At 38.8% G+C, this 23,218-nt stretch overlaps 1 protein-coding gene across 19 annotated transcripts in view; it reads left to right on the forward strand.

The window, feature by feature from the left end:
- ATP11C (ATPase phospholipid transporting 11C) overlaps positions 1-8,235 on the forward strand; it is a 172,381-nt gene extending 164,146 nt beyond the window's left edge. For 11 of the 19 annotated variants that reach the window (XM_060408251.1, XM_027963685.3, XM_027963684.3 and 8 more), the window contains one exon: positions 5,682-8,235. In XM_060408251.1, coding sequence (XP_060264234.1) covers positions 5,682-5,744 — 63 coding nt within the window. In that variant the 3' untranslated portion in view covers positions 5,745-8,235. Of the gene's footprint in view, positions 1-1,877; positions 1,969-2,620 lie in introns of all 19 variants that reach the window. The other 8 variants (XM_060408250.1, XM_060408249.1, XM_060408253.1 and 5 more) reach the window with 3 other exon arrangements.
- Positions 8,236-23,218: the final 14,983 nt, after the last annotated feature.

Here is a 23,218-nt window from a genome sequence, read left to right on the forward strand (position 1 = left end):
TAAGGTTAACAGCCCTGTGATCTAGATTGCTGCTAAGTCGCTTCAGTCGTGTCCGACTCTGTGCGACCCCATAGACGACAGCCCACCAGGCTCCCCCGTCCCTGGGACTCTCCAGGCAAGAACACTGGAGTGGGTTGCCATTTCCTTCTCCAATGCATGAAAGTGAAAAGTGAAAGGGAAGTCGCTCAGTCGCATCCGACTCTTCGCAACCCCATGGACTGCAGCCTACCAGGCTCCTCCATCCATGGGATTTTCCAGGCAAGAGTACTGGAGTGGGGTGCCATTGCCTTCTCCAGTGATCTAGATTAGACAAAAATAAAGTTGAATCTTAACATCATGGCTGTGGAGGTGGACCTTTATGCATTGGCCTCTTTGACAGACTGCTAATTGAGCCAGTGTCAAAGCTCCCTAGATGACTGCAAAGAAATGTGGAAATTTCATACTATTTTGTTTGTTATCTCTCAAGCTTCTACCCCCGCTACCTGCCCCCAACCAGTTGCTGGCTGTATCAATTTTTTATTGCTTTACTCTTTTCATGCTCTCTACTGCCTTCTGTACTCTCATATTTCTGTTTTCCTTTATAAAGTAGCCTATAAATCCCTAAAATTTCTACTTCATAGAGAAACTTTTATCTCTGACAGTTGGATACAAGGTTCTGAGCACACCAAAATGTGTTTCAAGTTACACTCTTAAATAGATGGGCTTGTATTTTAAACACAGGGTGGGGGGTTTGGTATCATGTTAATCTTGTTGCAAGGTTTTTGCCTACAAAAGAGAAGGCAAACAATTAAAAAATTTTCTCAGAAACTAAATATTAATCTCTCTAGCTTTTATCAATTGGTAATTTGCATGTTACCAACATGTCACCAACTTTATTAAGGTAAATTATGAACAGGAGAAATGTAGTTATGTTAAAGCATATATGAATAAACAAAATTTTTCCTTTGGAAGTATAAACGTTTATTAGACTCTGCTAGATATATGTGTTACTTTAGCTGGTCTCTTTTTGTTAAGCCTATTTCTGTTAGTTGCTAAGTAGATAATATGGGTAATCTTGATTAGCAGAATTGTTAAGCTCATCCCCATAGTTCACCACTCATCTGTTTTGCTAGAGCAATACCAATTAGCCTACAGCTTGAGGCACAGAATAAGGGGAAAAAAACTAACCTCTTAGGTTTTCTAACTAAACTTTAAGTCATTGATTTTCACTTTTTCTTAGTGTTTTAAAGGAAAAAATTCATAGCTTTTCAGGCAATGCTTTTAAAGAGTCTCTACAGGAAAAAGGAGGGGAAACCAATGAAATTATGTTAGAATAAAGGAATTAAGCTTTGGTTCAGAGGTAAATGGTACTAAAGTGTGGTTTCACCAACAGTTTTTCCATTATTTAGTTTTGATTAGGTTTTTAACCTGAAAATGCCCAAGGACAGTCAGTCCGTATTACATGTGTGCAATTAGACAAGATGAGATAGTTACTTGAAGATAGGTCAGTGATAGATCCTGAGCATAGCTCTTTGATCATTGAATTTTAAACAGTGTAAATTAGTGAACTAATGATTAGAGATGAGCTTTATTTCAGTGAGAAACATACTTTTAAATTATTTTATTCAAAATAGTCAATATTCCCATGAACCAAAAGTTTTTAAATTGATATACAGAGAAATAGCAGTTTGCTCATACAATAAACTATTCCTAACTCTAACTCTTTTACTTCAGAAAGTAACGTCTTTAAAACTAATGTCATTTCGACTTCTAATTCTCAAGGTTTCTTTTTAAATGTCTTACATTTCAGAGAATATTTACTTTTTTCTTTCTTTTTGGTTTCTGCATTTCTCTTTTTTCTACTGCAATTTCCCACCTTTTGTGCAATTGTGAACAAGGTAACGAAACGCCTCCCTTCCTCAGGAACATCTACTATCTTCATGCTTTCTCAAACTTCCAGCAATCACAGTTTCTCTTGGAGTGAATAAGGTGACTTCCTTTCTTAATGTACCAACTTGCTTGCATTCTCATTTGCTTGACAACATTTTCTGATTCTTTATGAAAAATTCTCATGACTCATCTTTATATCTTCTACTTGATACTTAATATTTTGCCATTTTCCTTTAATCATTTGTTCACCTTCTCAATTGTCACAATGGAGAATCAAAAACCTGGACTGTAGGTCTGTAGTCCCACTGGTTCCTGGTACACAGTAGAAGCCACAGCGTGTTAGAGCTAGTCTGTTCACTAAGGCAGGAATGTTTTGCACAAATTTCTCTTTGTTCAGTACACTCAGAGTACCGGAACAACTCTCAGAGGTGTTCACCAAAAGGATGGTAAGGTTTACTAATCAAACCATATTGCCTTCATCTACCACATAACTTACCATTTCAAAAACTCAAGTTTGCCACGTACTACTAATGTCTGTATTCTACCATGAAAACAATTCAATTTGAGGTGGAGACTTTCTTAGGTCTTTAAGTGTACTCATTTAAATGTTATGCATTTGCTATAGTATAATCATGTGTACTTTTGGCCAGAAGAGTAGTCTTATAGGAATTTTTTTTTCTTCCTACATTTTTATCACCAGGTAGGTTACCAATCTTTAAATGCTTTAAGTATCTTTACCTCACTATTACAGAGCAATCTAAGCTGTAAAAAGGCATCTGACTCATTATCCACCAGACCTTCAGTCAGACCTCTTCTTTTACGAACATTCTCAGATGAATCTAATATATTTTAACAGGTACCTAGTGTTAAAACAAGTGGGCTGGCTTTAAAGAAACAGATTAACAGCATTATAAAGAAAAAATGAAAATATCACTCTCTAAATTTTCTCTGCTGTTGGTGTGGTGAACTTTATACTATTCTTTGAAAAACTATAAAGATGCATTACTTGGAATATGGGGAAATACATATTTTAAATTTGCTGAGCCCCAAAATAAAATTTTATCCATTTTCCAGAGCTGAAGAGTAATATAATATATTTAATTTGTAAGGGGCATGTTTTCATGGCATCACATGAAAATGCTTGTTACCACTGATCAGGAAATATAATTGGATTTTAAAAGATCATTTGGAAAATTAAAAATAAATATTCCAAAATTGCATCTGTATAATATCAAGTCAGTTTTAGTATTGCATGTTCTTTTGGGAATTATGTGGAAATAATTCAATGTGTCTGCACCTCCATGTGCTATGTCTGTGTTTGCAGGTATATATTTATGTCCGTGTAAATGTCTGATCCCCAAGTGTATGGTAATGAACCAATCTACTCTAATCACTTTTTGTAGTGTCAAGTTTTATTCAAGCTAAGTATTTCAACTTTTGAAGGTGAAAGCTTTCCTAGCCATTCAGGGGGATGCTAGCCTAATGATTTAGAATGCATCATAATTATTTTTTTCAAAAGTGAGTATATTCATCATATAACATGTTATTTCATTTACCTCCCCCCCAAAAAAAATATTTGGAAGGAATTGATATGCCATGGGAGGAATTTTTGAAGTCAGAATGACTCCTGTATGTGTATTCTGTTTCCCACAGAGGCAGGGGCCCCTGTCACCCCAGGCCTTTCAAGGTGTTTTATCCATCCATGGACATTTAAAGTACTTCATGAATGAGGTTTACAAATTTGTCAGCTTAGAAACAATTCCACACAGCTTAGGGCAGGGCATCTTCCATGCACACATAAAAATTAATGATCATCATGAATGATATTGCACATCAGTTCACTTTGATGCTAACAATTGTGAGGCCACTTCATAGGCCCATTTTTCCATCAGCTATCAGCTTCCCTACCCTTCAGCAAAGGATAAAAATTGAGCTAAAAGATTGAATCCATTGGTTCTTCTATCTCCTACAGTTCATCACAGTCTGTATCTGCAGTGTTATTTTGGGAGGTGACTCATTTTGTCTCAGTCTACCTCCTTTTACCCAGTTGGAGTGACTCAGTTCAGTCGCTCGGTCGTGTCTGACTCTTTGCAACGCCATGGACTGCAGCATGCCAGGCCTTCCTGTCCATCACCAACTTCTGGAGTTTACTCAAACTCATGCCCATTGAGTCGATGATGCCATCCAAAATATTTTCCCTCAGTAATGAGTCTGGTTCCCAGTGGCCTTCAAACTCTTTGACCATCTTGTCCCAGATAGCCGTGTCCTAAGTTGTGTGGTGTATTTTAGTGAATTTTTTAATCCCCCTGGATTGCTTTACTTAGCTTGGTCTGTGGTTTGGGAGACTAGGCTGGATAGCAGACATTGCTACTGCTTTTGGTCTCTCCAGGGCCTTAAGTCCTAGTGTTAAAGCTAAGTAAGGTTTTGTTTTGTTTTGTTTCAAAAACGATTGTTCTATTTTTAAAGTAATTATTTCTTCTAGGAATATATTTTCATATAACATTATTTCTTCTCCAAGGAAAAGAAATCTGGCAATTACTTTAGCCACCGAGTTTGTCCCTTGTTTGTTAAGGAAACTGCCTGACTCCTTATATAAGTTCTCATGTGAATGTCAGCCTTATTTTGGTTAGCGTCAACTTGCCCCTGCTACCTGAAGAACTAATATGAGAATGTGTGTGTGTGCCAAGTTGCTTTAGTCATGTCTGACTCTTGCAACCCTATGGACTATAACCCACCAGACTCCTCTGTCCATGGAATTCTCCAAGCAAGAATGCTGGAGTGGGTTGCCATGCACTTCTCCAGGGGATCTTCCCAGCCCAGGGATCGAACCTGCGTCTCTTATATCTCCTGTATTGGCAAAGAGGTTCTTTACCACTAGTGCTACCTGGGAAGCCCCCAGTATAAGAAAATGAAACATCAAAAGAAATAGAAGGTGTTCTACAGGACTTCTAGTCCAAGAATGGCAAGGAAGGTACACCAAAAGGGGAAGAAAATAGTACACCCCTGAAGGCCCTCCACTACTGAAGTTTTTAAAATTTGAATTTTTGAGTGTTGAATTAAGGTTAGGTTCACCTCCTTGACAATAGGACTTGTACTTCTCCACATACCTGATTTACAGGCACCAGTTCTCATGCAGCATCCTAATGATAGTGTGTGATAGTGTTTAGAGGATGAAGAATCTAGATTTCTTAGGGTGGTTTCTTTTCTAAAAAGATAATGAATAAGGAAAACAGAAGAGTCAATTGACTCATAGATACATGATCTATCAGAAAAAAATTAACTTAGCTATTATAGAGAGGAAACATGTTTCTTTAAGTAAAAGTGCTTTCTTAACAATCTTTCAAATTAGAGTTTGTCATAATAAACACAACCAAAAACCAGTGATCAGTTCATTCATTCATCCTGTCCTGACCACCTGCTGTGTGCCAGACACTGGACTGGGTGCTAGAGACAAAAAGTTAAATAAAACACCCTTGTTTTCATGGGGTGGGGCTCACAGCTAGAAGGGATCCTAGTCAGCTAAGCCTCTGCTATCCTAGTGGTAACAGTTCTTAGGAGAACCCTGGAGCAATCCAAAAGCAAAAAGCAAGTCTGAATCTATTCAGCTGACAGATGAAGAAAAGATTAAAAACTGGTTACTGTGTCGCTTTTTTCCCCAAGCATGTGAATAAAACTTGGCAGCTTTTTTAAGACAATTGGTTTACTCTCATAACAAAATTTACTACATGATTTATTTTTTTAAGTGCTAAACAGATGGTTTCACATTATTATTAAAATTAATGTTTTAACTCCATATATTTTACATCTTTCAGAATCCGAATCTTGAACTGCCTATGTTATTGTCCTACAAGCATATTGACAGTGGTTACAGATAAAAGAGAAAGCATGAAGAAACAACTTCGAAAAGTTATCATCTCAGGATACTTGATATGCAACTAACTAAACCACTATCTTATGTCTGAGGTTCAGAATAAATGTCCAGTAAAATACCAAATGACTCTCTTAAGCATTTATAATTATTATAAGTAGCCATTATGGCCAAAGCTCTAAGTTATGAATTATATGAAAGTTGAAAGCAAGAATATATAGAATTTCTGGCTTTAGATAGAATAACTACCAAATGGGTTCTCTTTTAACCCATGAACTCTGTGAATGGATTTAAATATGATAGAATAAAGTAGAAGTCATGCAATGGGAATGAATAGATTTTGCTAATCTTACTTTTTTGCCTGGCAAAAGAAATAGGCTGTTTGGATCACATTTCTTGTTCCTACTGAATGATGATCTTAAATTTTTCCCACATATGAAAGGAATACTTGAAAATATAAAAGAACTAAATCAATGCATCAGATAGTAGTTAATCCTTTCTGTTCACCTACATGCTGATTATCCTTGCCAAATAGTGCATTGAAAGGTGGAAAGAATGTTGACCCTGGATATTTTTGCAAAAATCAAAAAAATTTATTTTTGTTCTTCTGAATTACACTTAATGGGTGGAAGACTACTAGATTTGAAAAGAAATCATTTCCAATCACTTCAGTGACCCTCAAAATAGTTAAGATATAACAGATTTTTCCAATATTAGTTTTACTGGGATCAGAGGTAAAATGGGCAAACCCACAGTTACATTAAAATGCCATTCTGAACATCAGTCTTTTATAATTTTTTTGTGGAGAAGAAGGAAGAATAGCTTGTTTGAAACTGTTAACAGTTTCTATTTGAAAGAGGTTGCATCTGTGCGCATATGCAGCACTTTTTTTTTTTTTAACTTGGCAATTTGGGAAGGAGGAAGGGTCCATAACATGACTCTGAACATGAATATTGTCTCTCTTAGGAAACATGGTTAGAGTAATGGTCTAACTCTAAACCATGAGATTCACCTTGGTTAAATCCTCCACTTACTGGACTAGAGGGAGATTATAGCCTCCTAAGGAGCTCACTTAAAACATAAAAATAAATGTGATATGTCTTTATTAAATGTTAAAATTAAACATACACTTGTTTTTGGATATAAGTGACTACATTTGACTCCTAGATTGAAATGGTCTTTTAAAAGGTATTTTTGTTCCAGTTTCCATTTTTGGTTGTCTTTCTGGCATGCCTGTACTATTATTAGTGTTTATATTGTACCTTGATTTGGAGAAGTATTAGATTCAGTCTATGCCAATGTATTTATAAAGTCCAGATGACATATTTGATTCTTCCACTTACATTTTGTGTTAATGTTTAGGTATAATTTTTCTTAAATTCTCGAAAGGACATAATTTCAGTTATCAGAAGCCATTCCATCATTACCGACCCTTTTTCATTATTTCATTTGTTACCATCTATCAGTATTATTTTTGAGTATTTGTTAGGTGTCATCACGCCTTCCTAAGTGTGCTGTGTTTTAGTAGCCTAGTATTTGAAGAAGTCTGCTGGAAACTAAGTCAGTATATTTTCTACCTATTCCAAAGAGCTAAAAATCAGAGCCAGGAAAGCTTTTGATGTTTTGTTGTTGTTCTTGTGTTTATAATTGTTGCTGTATTATTATTGTTTTACATAAGAATTATAGAGACTGTGAATACAAAGAGCCCACCTTAACTAGAGAGCCTTGTTTAATGCAGACCATTGGAGGTTTGACATAATCAAAATATCTAGGGTAGCAGAAATATAACTGGTGGCATGTAAAATTCCTTGCAACCTGGAAGAAAGATAAGTAAGGGGGATGTAAAGTCGTGTCTTATAAGGAACACATTACACTGCAGCTCAAATTCACGATGACAGTGATGTGTGATATGGCCTAGATTCTTGAAAGGGACCTGACTTGACTTTTTTAAAGATAGATATTTTATTAATGAGCTAAAGAAAAGGGTTGGCATGAGGTTAGCAGAAGTAAGCCATCCAGTATTCCTATCACTACAATCTAACCACCTTATTTTGTGCCAGAGAAACTGATAAAGTGTAATAATAGGATCATATACCCATCATTTGAATAATTTTGAACTACAAACTGTCCTTATAGTTTTCATAACTGTTGTCCATTGTTTAAGGATGTTACTACTAAACTGAAAACATAAATTCCATATCTACCACATTTACACCAGCAACAGTATAAAATGTAAGCCTAAATTTGCAAAAATTCATAATTTAGTGACGGAATTTTTTAATAACATGCAGTATATAAATGCAGATTTTATGCAAGTGTTGACAAAATCATTTTTCAGCTTACAAAATGGGACTGCAATATTACATTTTTCACTTCAGCAATTTTTTACATCATTGCTTTCTATAATGAATGTGAATGCCATCTTTTATGAATGCAACTTGCCTTTTTCATTACAGAAATTTTGTTCAATGTAATCAATAAACTTTGGTATGATATAATTGACATTTTCAGTCTCTTTTTTGTAAAGGTCCGTTTGACATAAAAGTAATATGGAAGCAATTTGGTGATAGGAAATAAGTTTCTAATTTCTGCTTTGCCTGTACAGCTCACAAAAGACTGACCATTTCTGCGTGCACACTGGCATTTGAGAGCAGAACTAATTTGGGGACGTTCCAATATTTGGGAGTTCTGAATAAGGCTGGATCTGGTTGCTGTATACAGAAAAGTCCAGCTAAATAGGCAAATATGTATTGCTAGGTTGCTGTGTGCTAGGCGGTACCCACTTGTTGGACATTGTGCAATATATGGTCCACGTCTGCATCCCATTGAAATCATTTGATTCTTTTTTTTTTTTTTTAAATATTGATTGGTGTATTTGTCTGCACCGGGTCTTAGTTGCAGCACATTGGATCTTTAGTTGTGGCATGCAGGATCTGACTCCCCGACCCAGGATGGAACCCGGACCCCTGCATTGGGAGTGTAGAGTCTTAGCACTGGACCACCAGAGAAGTTCCTGAAATCATTTGATTCTTAAGTAGCTGAAGATGCAGGGATTTTACAGTAGAGTGTGTGTGTGTGTGTACATCTTTCTCTCCCTCACACCCCTCCCCCTCCCTTCCTTCCCTCTGTTGTTGCTCAGCGTGCCTTAATGCCTTGTGAGTGTCCCTTTTCCTTGAAAAACCCTGCTCTCCTTGACTCCTAAAAAACTAGTCACCTGGGTAGCTGGTTTCATTACATTTGTACACTTCCGTCTCTGTATTTTTATCATCTTTTAATCCTGTTAGTCTTTGACCTACGTTGAGAAAATGCATTTCCTCTTTTTTTGTTAAGTGGGAAATGTGCTCTATGAGGAGGTGAGACACAAGTTCAAGTTTCAGCTTTGCCACTAAGAGCCATTTCCCTCTAGATCCTCTTTTCTCTCACCTGTAAAGTGGTGTCTTGGGGGTGAGGGGAGAACAAATGAGGTAAAAGATCAGCATATGAGGTAAAAGATCATAATTGTTTTGTAAAATGACATTTACTAGCCAGACAAATGCATTGGTATTTTTATATTAAGGGGTTTTGTTGATGCTTTGACACTTGTAATCAGTAGTTGTCATTTACCAAGTTTTCATACATGTGTCTTAGATTCTTTCTACCTTCTTGGAGTTAGTCTGTTTAGGTTTCCTTCCCTTCCCCCATACAGCCTGGTAAGGCACTGCCTCACTGTGGAGTCTGCCCAGGATTGGCCAATGAAGTAAGTATTGTGATGGACTGAGTGGTTTGGCCTCTTCAGTAAGAAGCAATGCAAAGGTTAGGGGCTGAGGTTATCACTATGGTTATTCAGTGAATGTGTCAGTGACTGAAGCGCTGGGTGCATACTAACGAAGCTTGAAAGCCTGAGTTCTGGGAATAGTTGTCAGGAAAATGAGGGGCTTAATTATTTCATAGCATTTTTTATTTAATTTGACACATTTTTCCAGCAATGGATGAGTAAGGAAATGTGGCCTCAGTTCCTAGTATGTGGACCTACTGTGAAAAAGCACTGCTGTGTAGAGCAAAAAAGTCCTCATCCTATGGGCAGGCCACTGGCTGAACAGTGCCCCTCTTGGTGGAGCAGAGTTCCTGCTAGCCATGGGTCTTTGGCCTTGGCTCTTTGGGTAGGGAGAGGCAACAGATGTTCATAGTTAAAATGCCTGCTGCTGCTTTGATCTCTTCATCAATTTGTTAAGACAGATTTCCTACCAGTAAAGTCACTAAAATCCTAGCTCATCATATAAGCTAACACTTAAGTAGCATTTACTATGTGTGAGGCACTGTTTCACTGACTTTACATATATTCACTCCTTTAGTAATCCCCACAACCCTATGAAATAGGTATTAACTCTTTTTTGCTATCAGCTATGAGACAGCATCAGACCCAAACTGAGGGCTATTCTACACTTTAACTGGCTTGTAATCATCAACATTATTAACATGATTAAAGACCAAGACCCAGGGATGCCCAGATGAAGGAAAGGAAGATGATAACAAGTGCAGCGTGTGATCCTCGGATCCTAGACCAGAAATTGGGACATTGGTGGGGTAATTGGTGAAGTTTGTGATATATAGGTTATATCAATGTTAATTTCCTGATTTTTAAAATTTTGCCATGATTGTATATATTTGGAGGGATCTGAGTGGAGAGTATGTATATGAGAATTCTTTGCACTGTTTTTGCAGATTATTTCAAAATCATAATTTGAAAAATAAAGCTAGAACATAATGAAGTATACAGATATTAATGGGAGAAGGCATTGAGTTGACTCTAGAAGACTAAAATATAATTTATTAACAAATATCTGCATGGCACTTTACAGAATGTTTTTAACATACTTCATTTAATCTTCACAGCAGCTCTGTAGAGATTAATCATGAGACTCTGGATTCTTACAGATAAAGAAACTGAGGCTCAGATAAGTTAATTATCTTGTCCCTGGTCCCTCAGGACTGAACCTAGGTCTAATCCATGTGTTTTCTGCTACTCTACCCTGCGGTCTGTCTAGCACTTCTCAAGCATATCTGCTGGAGTCTACAAAAATTAAAGACGAAATTACTGAAGTCAGTTTTCCTGTGGGCCCATCTGGATGCAATGGTCTAACCCAAATCAGACCATGAACAAGAGTCATGCCAATGCCCTTAAGGTTGAGGCAAGTGCCCTCAGAATGCCCCAGGCTAGGATTTCTCTTTCATTTAATTTGATGTTGTACTGGGTTTCCCTCAAGTACTGCTTTTTCAGGTGGTTCTTGAGGCAAGTTTGATCTTCCTAACCCAGCTTCCCCCACCTCATCTGAGTGAGAATACAAATAGTTGTTAAGTCCCTCAGTCATGTCTGACTCTTTGCAACCCCATGGACAGCAGCACGCCAGGCTTTGTATCCTTCACTATCTCCCAGAATGTGCTCAAACTCAGGTCCGTTGAGTCGGTGATACCATCCAACCATCTCATCCTCTGTTGCCCCCTTCTCTTTCTGACCTCAATCTTTCCCAGCATCAGGGTCTTTTCCAGTGAGTCAGCTCTTCACTTCAGGTGGCCAGAGTATTGGAGCTTCAACATCAGTCCTTCCAATGAATATTCAGGGTTGATTTCCTTTAGGATTGACTGGTTTGATATCCTTGCAATCCAAGGGACTCTCAAGAGTCTTCTTCAGCACCGCAGTTCAAAAGCATCAATTCTTCAGCACTCAAACTTCTTTACAGTCCAACTTTCCTATCTATACATGACTACTGAAAAAACCATAGCTTTGACTATACGGACCTTTGTCAGCAAAGTGATGTCTCTGCTTTTTAATATGCTGTCTAGGTTTATCACAGCTTTTCTTCCAAGGAGCAAGTGTCTTTTTTAATTTCATGACTACAGTCACCATCCGCAGTGATTTTGGAGCCCAAGAAAATAAAGTGTCACTGTTTCTGCTTTTTCCTCATCTATTTGCCATGAAGTGATGGGGCCAGATGCCATGGTCTTAGTTTTTTGGATATTGAGTTTTAAGCCAGCTTTTTCACTTTCCTCTTTTCACCCTCATCAAAAGGCTCTTCAGTTCTGCTTCGCTTTCTACCATTAGAGAATGCAAATAACCCCTTTCAATTTAATAATGAGACATCAAGCTAGCCACCTGGTATCTAAAATATGTACATCACTTAAAGAACGTGGGAATATTGAAGGCACTGTCCATCTCAAATGATTCTACCTCACTCCTAGCAAAAAGTCTGGCTGAAATAATTGTTTATTATTTCCCAAACTGGGTTGTATGAAGCATTAGAGTCCTGGGGAATATTATTAGAAAATCCTTAAAAGAGAGCACTCTCTGGTTAAATAACTTTGGGAAGTTCTATGTATGACTGCTCTAAGTTACAACTCTATAAGAACTCTAATATTAAACCCATTTAACTTCTTTTAACCCACTCCAAACACTGGACCAAGGAAGCCTTTTTGCATAGACCATCTAACGTGGAATTCAGTTTTCCATGGAACTCTCTTTCCTTCCCACTCAGTTTACAGAGTTCATTTTCATGATCTGAGAAAGATGTAAATGAAGATAGTTTTCAAGCCAAAATCCTCAGTCAAGCTCCAAAGTAGAAATCAGACCATTCCATGTATTTAAAATGGAGGGAACTTAAGCTAATTGATTACACAAGTGATGGCAGAGGGGCAAAGCCAACTGGGGCTCTTTGGATTTTTTTATGGCTTTGACCACGAGACATTTGGGATCTTAGCTCCCTGACCAGGGGTGAAACCTGCACCCCATGACTTTTAAGGCAAAGTCTTAACCACTAGGCCATCAGGGAAGTCCTCAACTGGGACTCTTTGTAAAGCATCCCAGAGATTAGAAAGAGTAGGAGGCCTGGCGTGCTACAGTCCATGGGGTTGTGAAGAGTTGGACATAACTTGGTGACTGAACAACAACAACAGGAGGCCAGAAGCACTCAGGCTGAGGGGACAAGGGGAAGGTGGAGATCCTGGATCCTAGGACCTGGTCCACTTGGCAGAAACAGGAAAGATGGTGGACCTACCTGGAGCAGCTGGGCCCACACAAGCATCAACCACCATTGGAGACACACCCTGAGGTACAAATGCCTTGGCTTCTCGTGCCTGCCATAGGTTCCTTGAGAAGCAGCTTGAAGGGGTCACTCCCCATCATCACAGAACAGCAGAGCAGGAAAGTTGGAGAAATGCCTCTAATCTGAACTCACTTCTGTAAAGCATTTTGTGTGAGTCATATGATTTTATGGATACATAATTAATGGAGTAAAAGGCCTTTGTATAATACAGCCTTCTCAATTAGTAATAATAAAAACACTGTAGCATAAATACTAGAGCTAAATGAAGGAGTAAGCATATCTAGATAAATTCACCTATGTCACGTTCCAAATTCAAGAAAAATTCACAAGGGGTCTCAATAAAAAGCTGCAATCAACAAAGGGAATAATTTTCCCTCTTATGTTTCTGCCTAAATAAAATATGAACTCTCACTCTCTGAAGCATGTAGAACAAGGTTTCTGCCCCTCTCCACTCACTCAAGTGTGCGGTGCACCTGTGTACACGTGTGCGTATTTCAGTCTTCTCTGGCCCTTTCTCTTTTAGAGCTACCAGCCTGGAGTCTGCTCTATTCTTTTCTCCATTCCTGGATCTTCTGTGCAATAAGCTCACTGGGGACCGGAAGCCATATTGGAAGGGTGACTTCAGTTTTCCAGCCAGTGAAGTCTCTTGGCTACATGGATCAATTCAAGTCAGGGATGTCATTTCCACCGCAAGCTGAACCAAGTTTTAAAATGCAGCTTTGCAAATAATAGATGGCTATTTTGTCTGCTTTAGGCACTTCTGTATTCTTCATGCCCAGAGCAATTCTGGGACCAGAGATACTGGTTAACAAATACATAACAAATAAACCAGTGCGTTTTATCCCTGACTGATTGATGCCTGAGCCTATTGCTCAACCGGCTTGAACTCCCAAGGGAGAGAGATGACAAGATGGGGGAGGAGTGTTCTTTGCATCTTCCCCTTTGCCTTCTCCATATTCAAACTAATAGCCAACCCCAGTTTACAACTTCAAGAAGTATATAGTACCAAAAGCTGCACAGGTTTTGGCTTTTGTGTTCCAAAGGCAGATCTTTAAGAAGAATATAGAAGGTTTACAGAGGAGAGGACAAAGGGGAGTCATGGCCATAGAGTGTCTTGAGGAGGAGACATGAGAAAGGAGTCTTGGAGTGCAAAGGGCAGGCAAGACCTATGCTTTCCTGCAAAGCAGCAACAGCTGAATGCCTCTAGGCAGACAGGATCCCAGCCAACCAGTCTTGGCAGACAATTCCAAGCCTCCACATGGCAAGAGCCAGGTGAGTTGCTGGCTGCAGGAGACACCATGTAGATCAGATGATGGATCTCTGCATTGTAAGTGTGGATGATGAGTGAGGACCAGATAGGTACTCTTGTCTGTCTCCAAAACCTTAGCATTAGCTCCAAGAACATAGAACAGCCCTGAGAAGGGGGGCCCACGGAAGGACAGTTTCATTCACTCACATTCATTTATGCAACCTGGCAAGATGGGAACTAGGCAGGGTTACAGATTGAATTGAATTGATTTTTTAAATATATTTATTGAGCACCTCCCCTTGAGTTTGCTATATTTCCTTAACAACTCCCTTTCACATTATTTTAAAGCATTTTCTCCTTCATCCTACACTGTCAAATTTCTACATAGTTAGATTTTCTAGATAGCTGCAGTTTACTTATTTAAGCACCAAAACTTTCTTTAGTGGAAGTCTTTCCAATGTGCTGCACTGTTCTCTGCCTCCATATGCAGAAGGCACCAGCTACCACATTACTTTCCATTGATGGCACTGGGTCATCGTTATGGAGATCCAGCACAGTGCCGTACTGGAAGCACGATGGTTCCCGTATTTGTGCCATGCTGTCAGCTACAGCTATTTTTGTAATGTGTCAGTCAGTTCAGTCACTCAATCACGTCCAACTCTTTGCGACCCCATGGACTGCAGCACTCCAGGCTCCCCTGTCCATCACCAACTCCTGGAGCTTGCTCAAGCTCCTGTCCATTGAGTTGGTGATGCCATCCAACCATCTCATCCTCTGTCGTCCCCTTGTCTTTCCTTAAATCTTTCCCAGCATCAGGGTCTTTTCCAATGAGTAAGTTCTTTCCGTCAGGTGGCCAAAGTATTGGAGTTTGTGACATGTATAGATCTAAAACTGCTCTCTTCCTCTTAACTTTCCCCACCGATTTTTAAGATTTTATTTACTTATTTATTTTTGGCTGAGCTGGGTCTTCATTGCTGCATGGGCTTTTCTCTAGTTGCAATTAGCAGGGGCTACTCTTCATTGCGGTGCATGGGCTTCTTTGCAGTGGCTTCTCTTGTTGCAGAGCACAGGCTCTAGGCACGCAGGCTTCAGTAGTTGTGGCTCCCAGGCTCTAGAGCACAGGCTCAGTAGTTGTGCACGGGCTTAGTTGTCCTCCTGCAGGTGGGATCTTCCCAGAGCGGGGCTGGAACCCATGTCTCCTGTTTGGCAGGTAGATTCTTAATCACTGGACCAACAGAAAAGTCTCCCACCAATTACTTTTTAAGTGACAACAACATGTAATGACTAGAAATGCAGATGAATAAGTGGGTCAGAACTTGATGTGCTTGGATCTCAAGCTCTACTGAGCTCTCCAGACAGGGGCCCACTCACGATCACAAGGCCTCCAGAATCATGTAAAATCTCCTTGGTTCAAGACCTTCCTCCAGGCCTCTCCTACCTGTTTCTGAGTGGAGCCCCTCTTCTGTGGAATTCTAAGGAGCTGGAACTTGCCATCCCATTTGTGTTCTCTTTTTGTACAATCTCCACAGGAGGCTGCTACTCTTTCTTGCTTTCACTTCCATGCTTCCAAATCCAGCCACCCCAGCTGTCCCAGGTTCCCAGGGGGCCACCAATCAGCCCTCTCACTGGCCCGTCTCTTCATAGAGGAAGACCAGGCATTGCAGATGCAATGATGAGAAAAGGCCCTGGGTTGTTGTTAGGTTTTTTTTCTGAATTATGTTTATAGATGTTTTAAATGCACAGACTTTGGCATAACTATTTGAATGTCTCAAAAGCATTCTGATTTTTGGTGTGTTTGAGATAATATTGCATGATAAATGATTCAAATGGGTATATCTTTCCTTTTTTCCTTTGCTTTTTGCTTCTCTTCTTTTCACAGCTACTTGTAAGGCCGCCTCAGACAGCCAGTTTGCTTTTTTGCATTTATTTTTCTTGGGGATGGTCTTGATCCCTGTTTCCTGTACAATGTCACAAACCTTTGTCCATAGTTCATCAGGCACTCTGTCTATCAGATCTAGTCCCTTAAATCTATTTCTCACTTTCACTGTATAATCGTAAGGGATTTGATTTAGGTCATTCCTGAATGGTCTAGTGGTTTTCCCTACTTTCTTCAATTTCAGTCTGAATTTGGCAATAAGGAGTTCATGATCTGAGCCACAGTCAGCTCCTGGTCTTGTTTTTGCTGACTGTATAAAGCTTCTCCATCTTTGGCTGCAAAGAATATAATCAATCTGATTTCAGTGTTGACCATCTGGTGATGTCCAAGTGTAGAATCTTCTCTTGTGTTGTTGGAAGAGGGTATATACTATGACCAGTGTGTTCTCTTGGCAAAACTCTATTAGCCTTTGCCCTGCTTCATTCTGTACTCCAAGGCCAAATTTGCCTGTTACCCTAGGTGCTTCTTGAATTTCTATTTTTGCATTCTAGTCCCCTATAGTGAAAAGGACATCTTTTTTGGGTGTTAGTTCTGAAAGTTCTTGTAGGTCTTCATAGAACCGTTCAACTTCATCTTCTTCAGCATTACTGGTTGGAGCATAGACTTGGATTACCGTGATATTGAATTGTTTGCCTTGGAAATGAACAGAGATCATTCTGTTGTTTTTGAGACTGCATCCAGGTACTTTATTCTGGACTCTTTTGTTGACTATGATGACTACTCCATTTCTTCTAAGGGATTCTTGCCCACAGTAGTAGATATAATGGTCATCTGAGTTAAATTCACCCATTCCAGTCCATTTTAGTTCACTGATTCCTAAAATGTCGATGTTCACTCTTGCCATCTCCTGTTTGACCACTTCCAACTTGCCTTGATTCATGGACCTGACATTCCAAGTTCCTATGCAATATTGCTCTTTACAGCATTGGACCTTGCTTTCATCACCAGTCACTTCCACAACTGGGTGTTGTCTTTGCTTTGGCTCCATCCCTTAATTCTTTCTGGAGTTATTTCTCCACTGATCTCCAGTAGCATATTGGGCACCTATTGACCTGGGGAGTTCCTCTTTTAGTGTCCTGCCTTTTCATACTGTTCATGGGGTTCTCAAGGCAAGAATACTGAAGTGGTCTGCCATTCCCTTCTCCAGTAAGAATTTTTCTTCAAGAAAATTAGAGATACCAAGGGAACACTTTATGCAAAGAGGGGCTCAATAAAGGACAGAAATGCTATGGACATAACAGATGATATTAAAGAGGTGGCAAGAATACACAGAAGAACTGGACAAAAAAGATCTTCACGACCCAGATAATCACGATGGTATGATCACTCACCTAGAGCCAGACATCTTGGAATGTGAAGTCAAGTGGGCCTGAGGAAGCATCACTATGAGCAAAGCTAGTGGAGGTGATGGAATTCCAGTTGAGCTGTTTCAAATCCTGGAAGATGATGCTGTGAAAGTGCTGCACTCAATATGCCAGCAAATTTGGAAAACTCAGCAGTGGCCACAGGACTGGAAAAGATCAGTTTTCATTCCAATCCCAAAGAAAGGCAATGCCAAAGAATGCTCAAACTACCACACAACTGCACTCATCTCACACGCTAGTAAAGTAATACTCAAAATTCTCCAAGCCAGGCTTTAGCAATACGTGAACTGTGAACTTCCAGATGTTCAAGCTGGTTTTAGAAAAGGCACAGGAACCAGAGATCAAATTGCCAACATCCACTGGATCATCGGAAAAGCAAGAGAGTTCCAGAAAAACATCTATTTCTGCTTTATTGACTAGGCCAAAGCCTTTGACTGTGTGGATCACAATAAACTGGAAAATTCTGAAAGAGATGGGAAAGCACACCACCTGACCTGCCTCTTAAGAAATCTGTATGCAGGTCAGGAAGCAACAGTTAGAACTGGACATGAAACAACAGACTGCTTCCAAATAGGAAAAGGAGTACGTCAAGGCTGTATACTGTCACCCTGCTTATTTAACTTATATGCAGAGTACATCATGAGAGACGCTGGGTTGGATGAAGCACAAGCTGGAATCAAGATTGCCGGGAGAAATATCCATAACCTCAAATATGCCTCTGATGTATATTGACATGACTCGGAGTAAACTCTGGGAGTTGGTGATGGACAGGGAGGCCTAGCATGCTGCAATCTATGGGATCCAGAGAGTCGGACATGACTCAGCGCCTGAACAAAAACAATGAACAACAATCAACAGTCATTAGATAACTTTTCTCTTGCTTTTATGTTCCACCTGCTGGACCCAATTTTGCCTCCTGGAGCAACACAAAATCAGGTGACTCTGTCTTTGACAAAGCCTTTCACATCTTTCAGGATTGCTCTCATGTTCATCCACCCCTTTTATACGATACCCCTCTCTAATGATGTCAAATCATCCTTTGTATGAACAGCTTTCCAAAATGATCACTGTCCTGGTCACTTGCCTCTAACTAGGCTCCCATTCATCCCTGAAATGTGGTACTAAGCACAGAGTGCAATACTGTGGCTATATGGTTGAGAATTTCTTTCCTTGGTCTATTAACTCTGGTTCTGTTACTGTGGCCCAGGGCAGTATTTGCATTCTTTATCAGTCACATCAGACTTTTGGCCCAGATATTTTCATGTATACTGTTTTCAAGCCATGTGTCCCTGAATTACTCTCCTGGGGCTGGCAGAACAAATTACTACAGACTTCATGGCTTAAAATTGTATTCTGTCATAGTTCTGGAGGCTAGAAGTCTGAAATCAAGGTGTTGACAGGACCACATTGACTCAGAGAATGCTATAAGAATTCTTCCTTATATATTCAGGTGGCCAACAGTAAGTGAAACACGAAAAGATAGTCAACATCACTAATCATCAGGGACACTTAAAATCACAACAAGATAGAAGGACTATTATCTAAAAGGTAAAAAATAAGTGTTAGATAGGATATATAGAAAAAGGAACCCTCCTACACTGTTGGTGGGAATGGAAATTGGTACAGCAACTGTGGAAGACAGAATAGAGATTCCTGCAAAAATTAAGAATAGAACTACCATATGATCCAGCAATCCCACTCCTGGGCATATATCCAGTAAAGACAAGAACTATAACCTGAAACCATACATGCACCTCTATGTTCATAGCAGCACTATTTACAATAGCCAAGCCATGGAAACAACCTAAATGTCCATCAACAGATGAATGAATGAAAAAGATGTGGTATATATTATCAGTTCAGTTCAGTTGCTCAGTTGTGTCTGACTCTTTGCGACCCCATGGACTGCAGCACTCCAGGCCTCCCTGTCCATCACCAACTCCCAGAGTTTACTCAAACTCATGCCCATCGAGATGGTGATGCCATCCAGCCGTCTCATCCTCTGTCATCCCCTTCTCCTCCAGCCTTCAATCTTTCCCAGAATCAGGGTTTTTTCAAATGAGTCAGTTCTTCGCATTAGGTGGCCAAAGTATTGGAGTTGTAACTTCACCATCAGTCCTTCCAATGAATATTTAGGACTGATCTCCTTTAGGATGGACTGGTTGGATCTCCTTGCAGTCCAAGACACTCTCAAGAGTCTTCTCCAACACCATAGTTCAAAAGCATCAATTCTTTGGCGCTCAGCTTTCTTTATAGTCCAACTCTCACATCCATACATGACTACATGAAAAACCATGGACCTTTGTTGGCAAAGTAATGTCTCTGCTTTTTAATATTATATATATTATATATATGCATATGTATGTATTTTTATATATGGAATACATATATATAATGGAATACTATTCTTCCATTAAAAAGTTGAAATCTTGCCATTTTTAACAACATGGATGGACGTTGAGGGTACTATGTTAAGTAAGTTGTAGGGAGAAAGGCAAATACTGTATGGTTTCCCTCATGTGTAGAATATAAAAAAAGAAAAAAAATAAAACAAGAAACTGAATAAACCAAACAAAAATAAACATATAGATTTAGAGAGCAGAGTAGTGGTTTACCAGTGGGATGAGATTGGGGGTGACAGTGAAACAGGTAAAGTGAGTCAACTGTATGGTGGATGGATGGTTAAATTTTTGGAGGTGAGCATGCTGTAGTGTACAGAAGTGGAAATATAAGGTTGTACACATGAAACATATAACCACTGTTACCTCAATAGGTTAAACTGAAAAAAAAAGTGGAAATGACAACTTAAACAAACTTGAAAAGAAGAAAATAAGAATAAAGAAAATTATTCTAAGAGTAACAACTGCTTTATGATATGATAGACAGCTGAATGTAATGTATAAGGTAGCAGACAATAGTGATCTACACCACTGAAAAATCATGAACTCGACTATAATTTTATTGTAGGATAAAAATGTCAGAGTCAAATCTCTTGTTTTTAGTACAGTTCAGCAGGATGCGTATTCATGGGAGAAATTCCACTCAAACTTCTCCAATAATTAAACTCATGTGAGCCATCACAGGACAGATGGTTGTGCTATTTAAAACAAATTATAACCTTTAAGGATGAACATGTACTATTGAAATCTAAATATAAATTTGCCTTGAATTTTCATTGAATAGCATGATTGTTTAACAGGTAAAATTGTTGTGAAGACTTCAGAAAGTGTTTTTTATTAAGAATACCTCTTAAATGACAAAAATATTAAGTGAAAATTATTTATATAATTTGTCAGTATTTCTGGAATCTTTTGAAAAGCCTTTTTCTGACATTTAAATTATCTGTTCTGTTGAATAGTTTTGGAACTAGAAAGGGATGACAGATTTTTATCTTGTTTTCTTTTTATGCCTTAAAGTGGGCCTGTATATTACAACTTAAATAGCAATTTTAACTTTTTTGTCCATCACTAAAGTGTCATCAAAGGCTGTGAGTAACACTGACCCTCCTTTGGATTATAAAAAATCTTCTGACCATTTGATTGAAAACATTGTCCACTCCAGTATTTAAATTTTAGTGGGTTTTTTTCCACTTTGATTTTCCTTGTGGTATTTAAAATGCATTTTTGTCTATTTGAGATTTTTAATGATAGAACTGTGGAAAAACACATTGTACAAATGTAACCCATTACCCTTATTTTGTGACTAGTTTGATATTGAAATCCAAGATGTGTTTTTTCACACTTATTAAAGAAATATTGCTAATGGGAAATGAGTACACTCTAATTCTTAGTGAAAAAAATCAAAATTATAAATAGTATGATTTCAAAATGACTGGGGGGAACATCATAATATTAATCATGGTGGCCACTAGATGATGGAATTAAGGCTAGGTGTTTTTTTTTTTAATGCTTTTCCATAGTTTGCAAACCTTCCACAATGAGCATGTACAAACAATCAAAAAAAAATGCAAACACAAAAAATAACAGTTATTCTCCAAGAATAAAGGCATCCCATTTCTGAGGTAAGAGCTTTCATCTGAAGTCCTATTTTGTCAGTGAGGCCTATTTGAATACTGAATTATACAATGTTGATCCATAAAAGCTGCTCATTTGTGCAAAACATGGTACAAGTGAAGTGCTATGTAGACCACAAGGCTGTGATATTTATGTTCTTTAACATGTTCATTTTCAAATACGCAAACTTGCAAGATACAGTAACTGAGGACGACTTTCCTTGCAAATTACAGAGTGATGCACTTGGAGTGCTCTGACCATCCATCTTCTCTCTACTGTTCCATGCCCCAGCTTCTGTACAGCAGTGGTCAGTATGTGATGTTCTTCTAGATCCATTCTCCGTGCCCTTGTTTGAGAGTATGGTGATCTTACAATGTCAGTGAATGTTCACATAGAGTTTGAGAAAAAGAAGTAGCAAAAATTTAAATGCATAATTGATTTCCTAAAAGAATATTCCTAAGATGACAAACTAACAAGTAACTTTGTACTTTCAGTACAAGAAAAAACACAAGAAGCCAGTAAAACTATTTGTTCAATTGGTGAAAAATATCTACCATGATCCTATTGTAAGAATAATTTTGGAAGAGAATTATTGCATTTCAGGCAAAAATCCATTATGGTTTGCCTGATGTTTTTCTAATTTAATAAGAGCTTTATTTTTTCTGATTATAATGTTGATACCTTCTCAAAATTAAGTAAAGCAAGTAAAGTTGCTCAGTCATGTCCGACTCTTTGCGACCCCATGGACTGTAGCCTATCAGGCTCCTCCATCCATGGGATTTTCCAGGCAAGAGTGCTGGAGTGGATTGCCATTTCCTTCTCCAGGGGATCTTCCCAACCCAGGAATCGAACCCGGTCTCCCGCATTGCAGGCAGACACTTTACCGTCTGTCATGTAACATCTTACTCCACTCCTGTTAACTATATGCTTCAGACTATCTCTATGCAAGTGTATATACTTAACATGGCTATACACATGTATGTGTTAGTCACACAGTTATGTCTAACTCTTTGTGACCCCATGGACTATAGCCCGCCAGGCTCCTCTGTTCATGGAATACTCCAAGCAAGAATACTGGAGTCAGTTACCATTTCCTTCTCCAGGGGATCTTCCTGACCAAGGGATCGAACCCAGGTCTCCTGCATTGCAGGCAAATTCTTTACCATCTGAACTAAAGGGAAGTCCTGGATACACACACACACACACACACACACACATATATATATATATACATGTGTATAATTTTGTATAAAATAAACCATGAAAAACACACCATTTTATGTATATATATATATACATACATATTTACATGCATATATTTACATATATAAACATATATTTTTTTAACCAGAAAGGCCATGAAGACCTTTTCACATTAACTGATTCAGATATATAGCATCCTTTGAAATCACTGTGTAGTATTTTATTGATTTCATGAGTGCATGCTAAGTCACTTCAGTCATGTCCGACTCTGTGCAACCCTATGGACTCTAGCCCCCCAGGCTCCTCTGTCCATTGGATTCTCCAGGCAAGAATACTGGAGTGGGTTGCCACACCCTCCTCCAGGGGATCTTCCCAACTCAGGATTGACCTTCACCTCTTATGTCTCCTGCATTGGCAGGTGGGTTCTTTACCACTAGTGCCAACCATGGATTATTTTACCATTGCCTGCTTGATGCCTATGTAACTTTCTCCTTTTCCTCTTCCTGCCTGCTACTGTGAATGGAGTGACAGTGCACTCTCAACCAAAATATTTTCACACTTACTGGATTAACTTCTGATATAAAATCAAAGATGGAGAATTCTTAGAGCAAAGAATGTGCATATTTAAAATTCTGATGTG

This window comes from Ovis aries, chromosome X (assembly GCF_016772045.2).
Source record: "Ovis aries strain OAR_USU_Benz2616 breed Rambouillet chromosome X, ARS-UI_Ramb_v3.0, whole genome shotgun sequence".
NCBI lineage: Eukaryota > Metazoa > Chordata > Mammalia > Artiodactyla > Bovidae > Ovis > Ovis aries.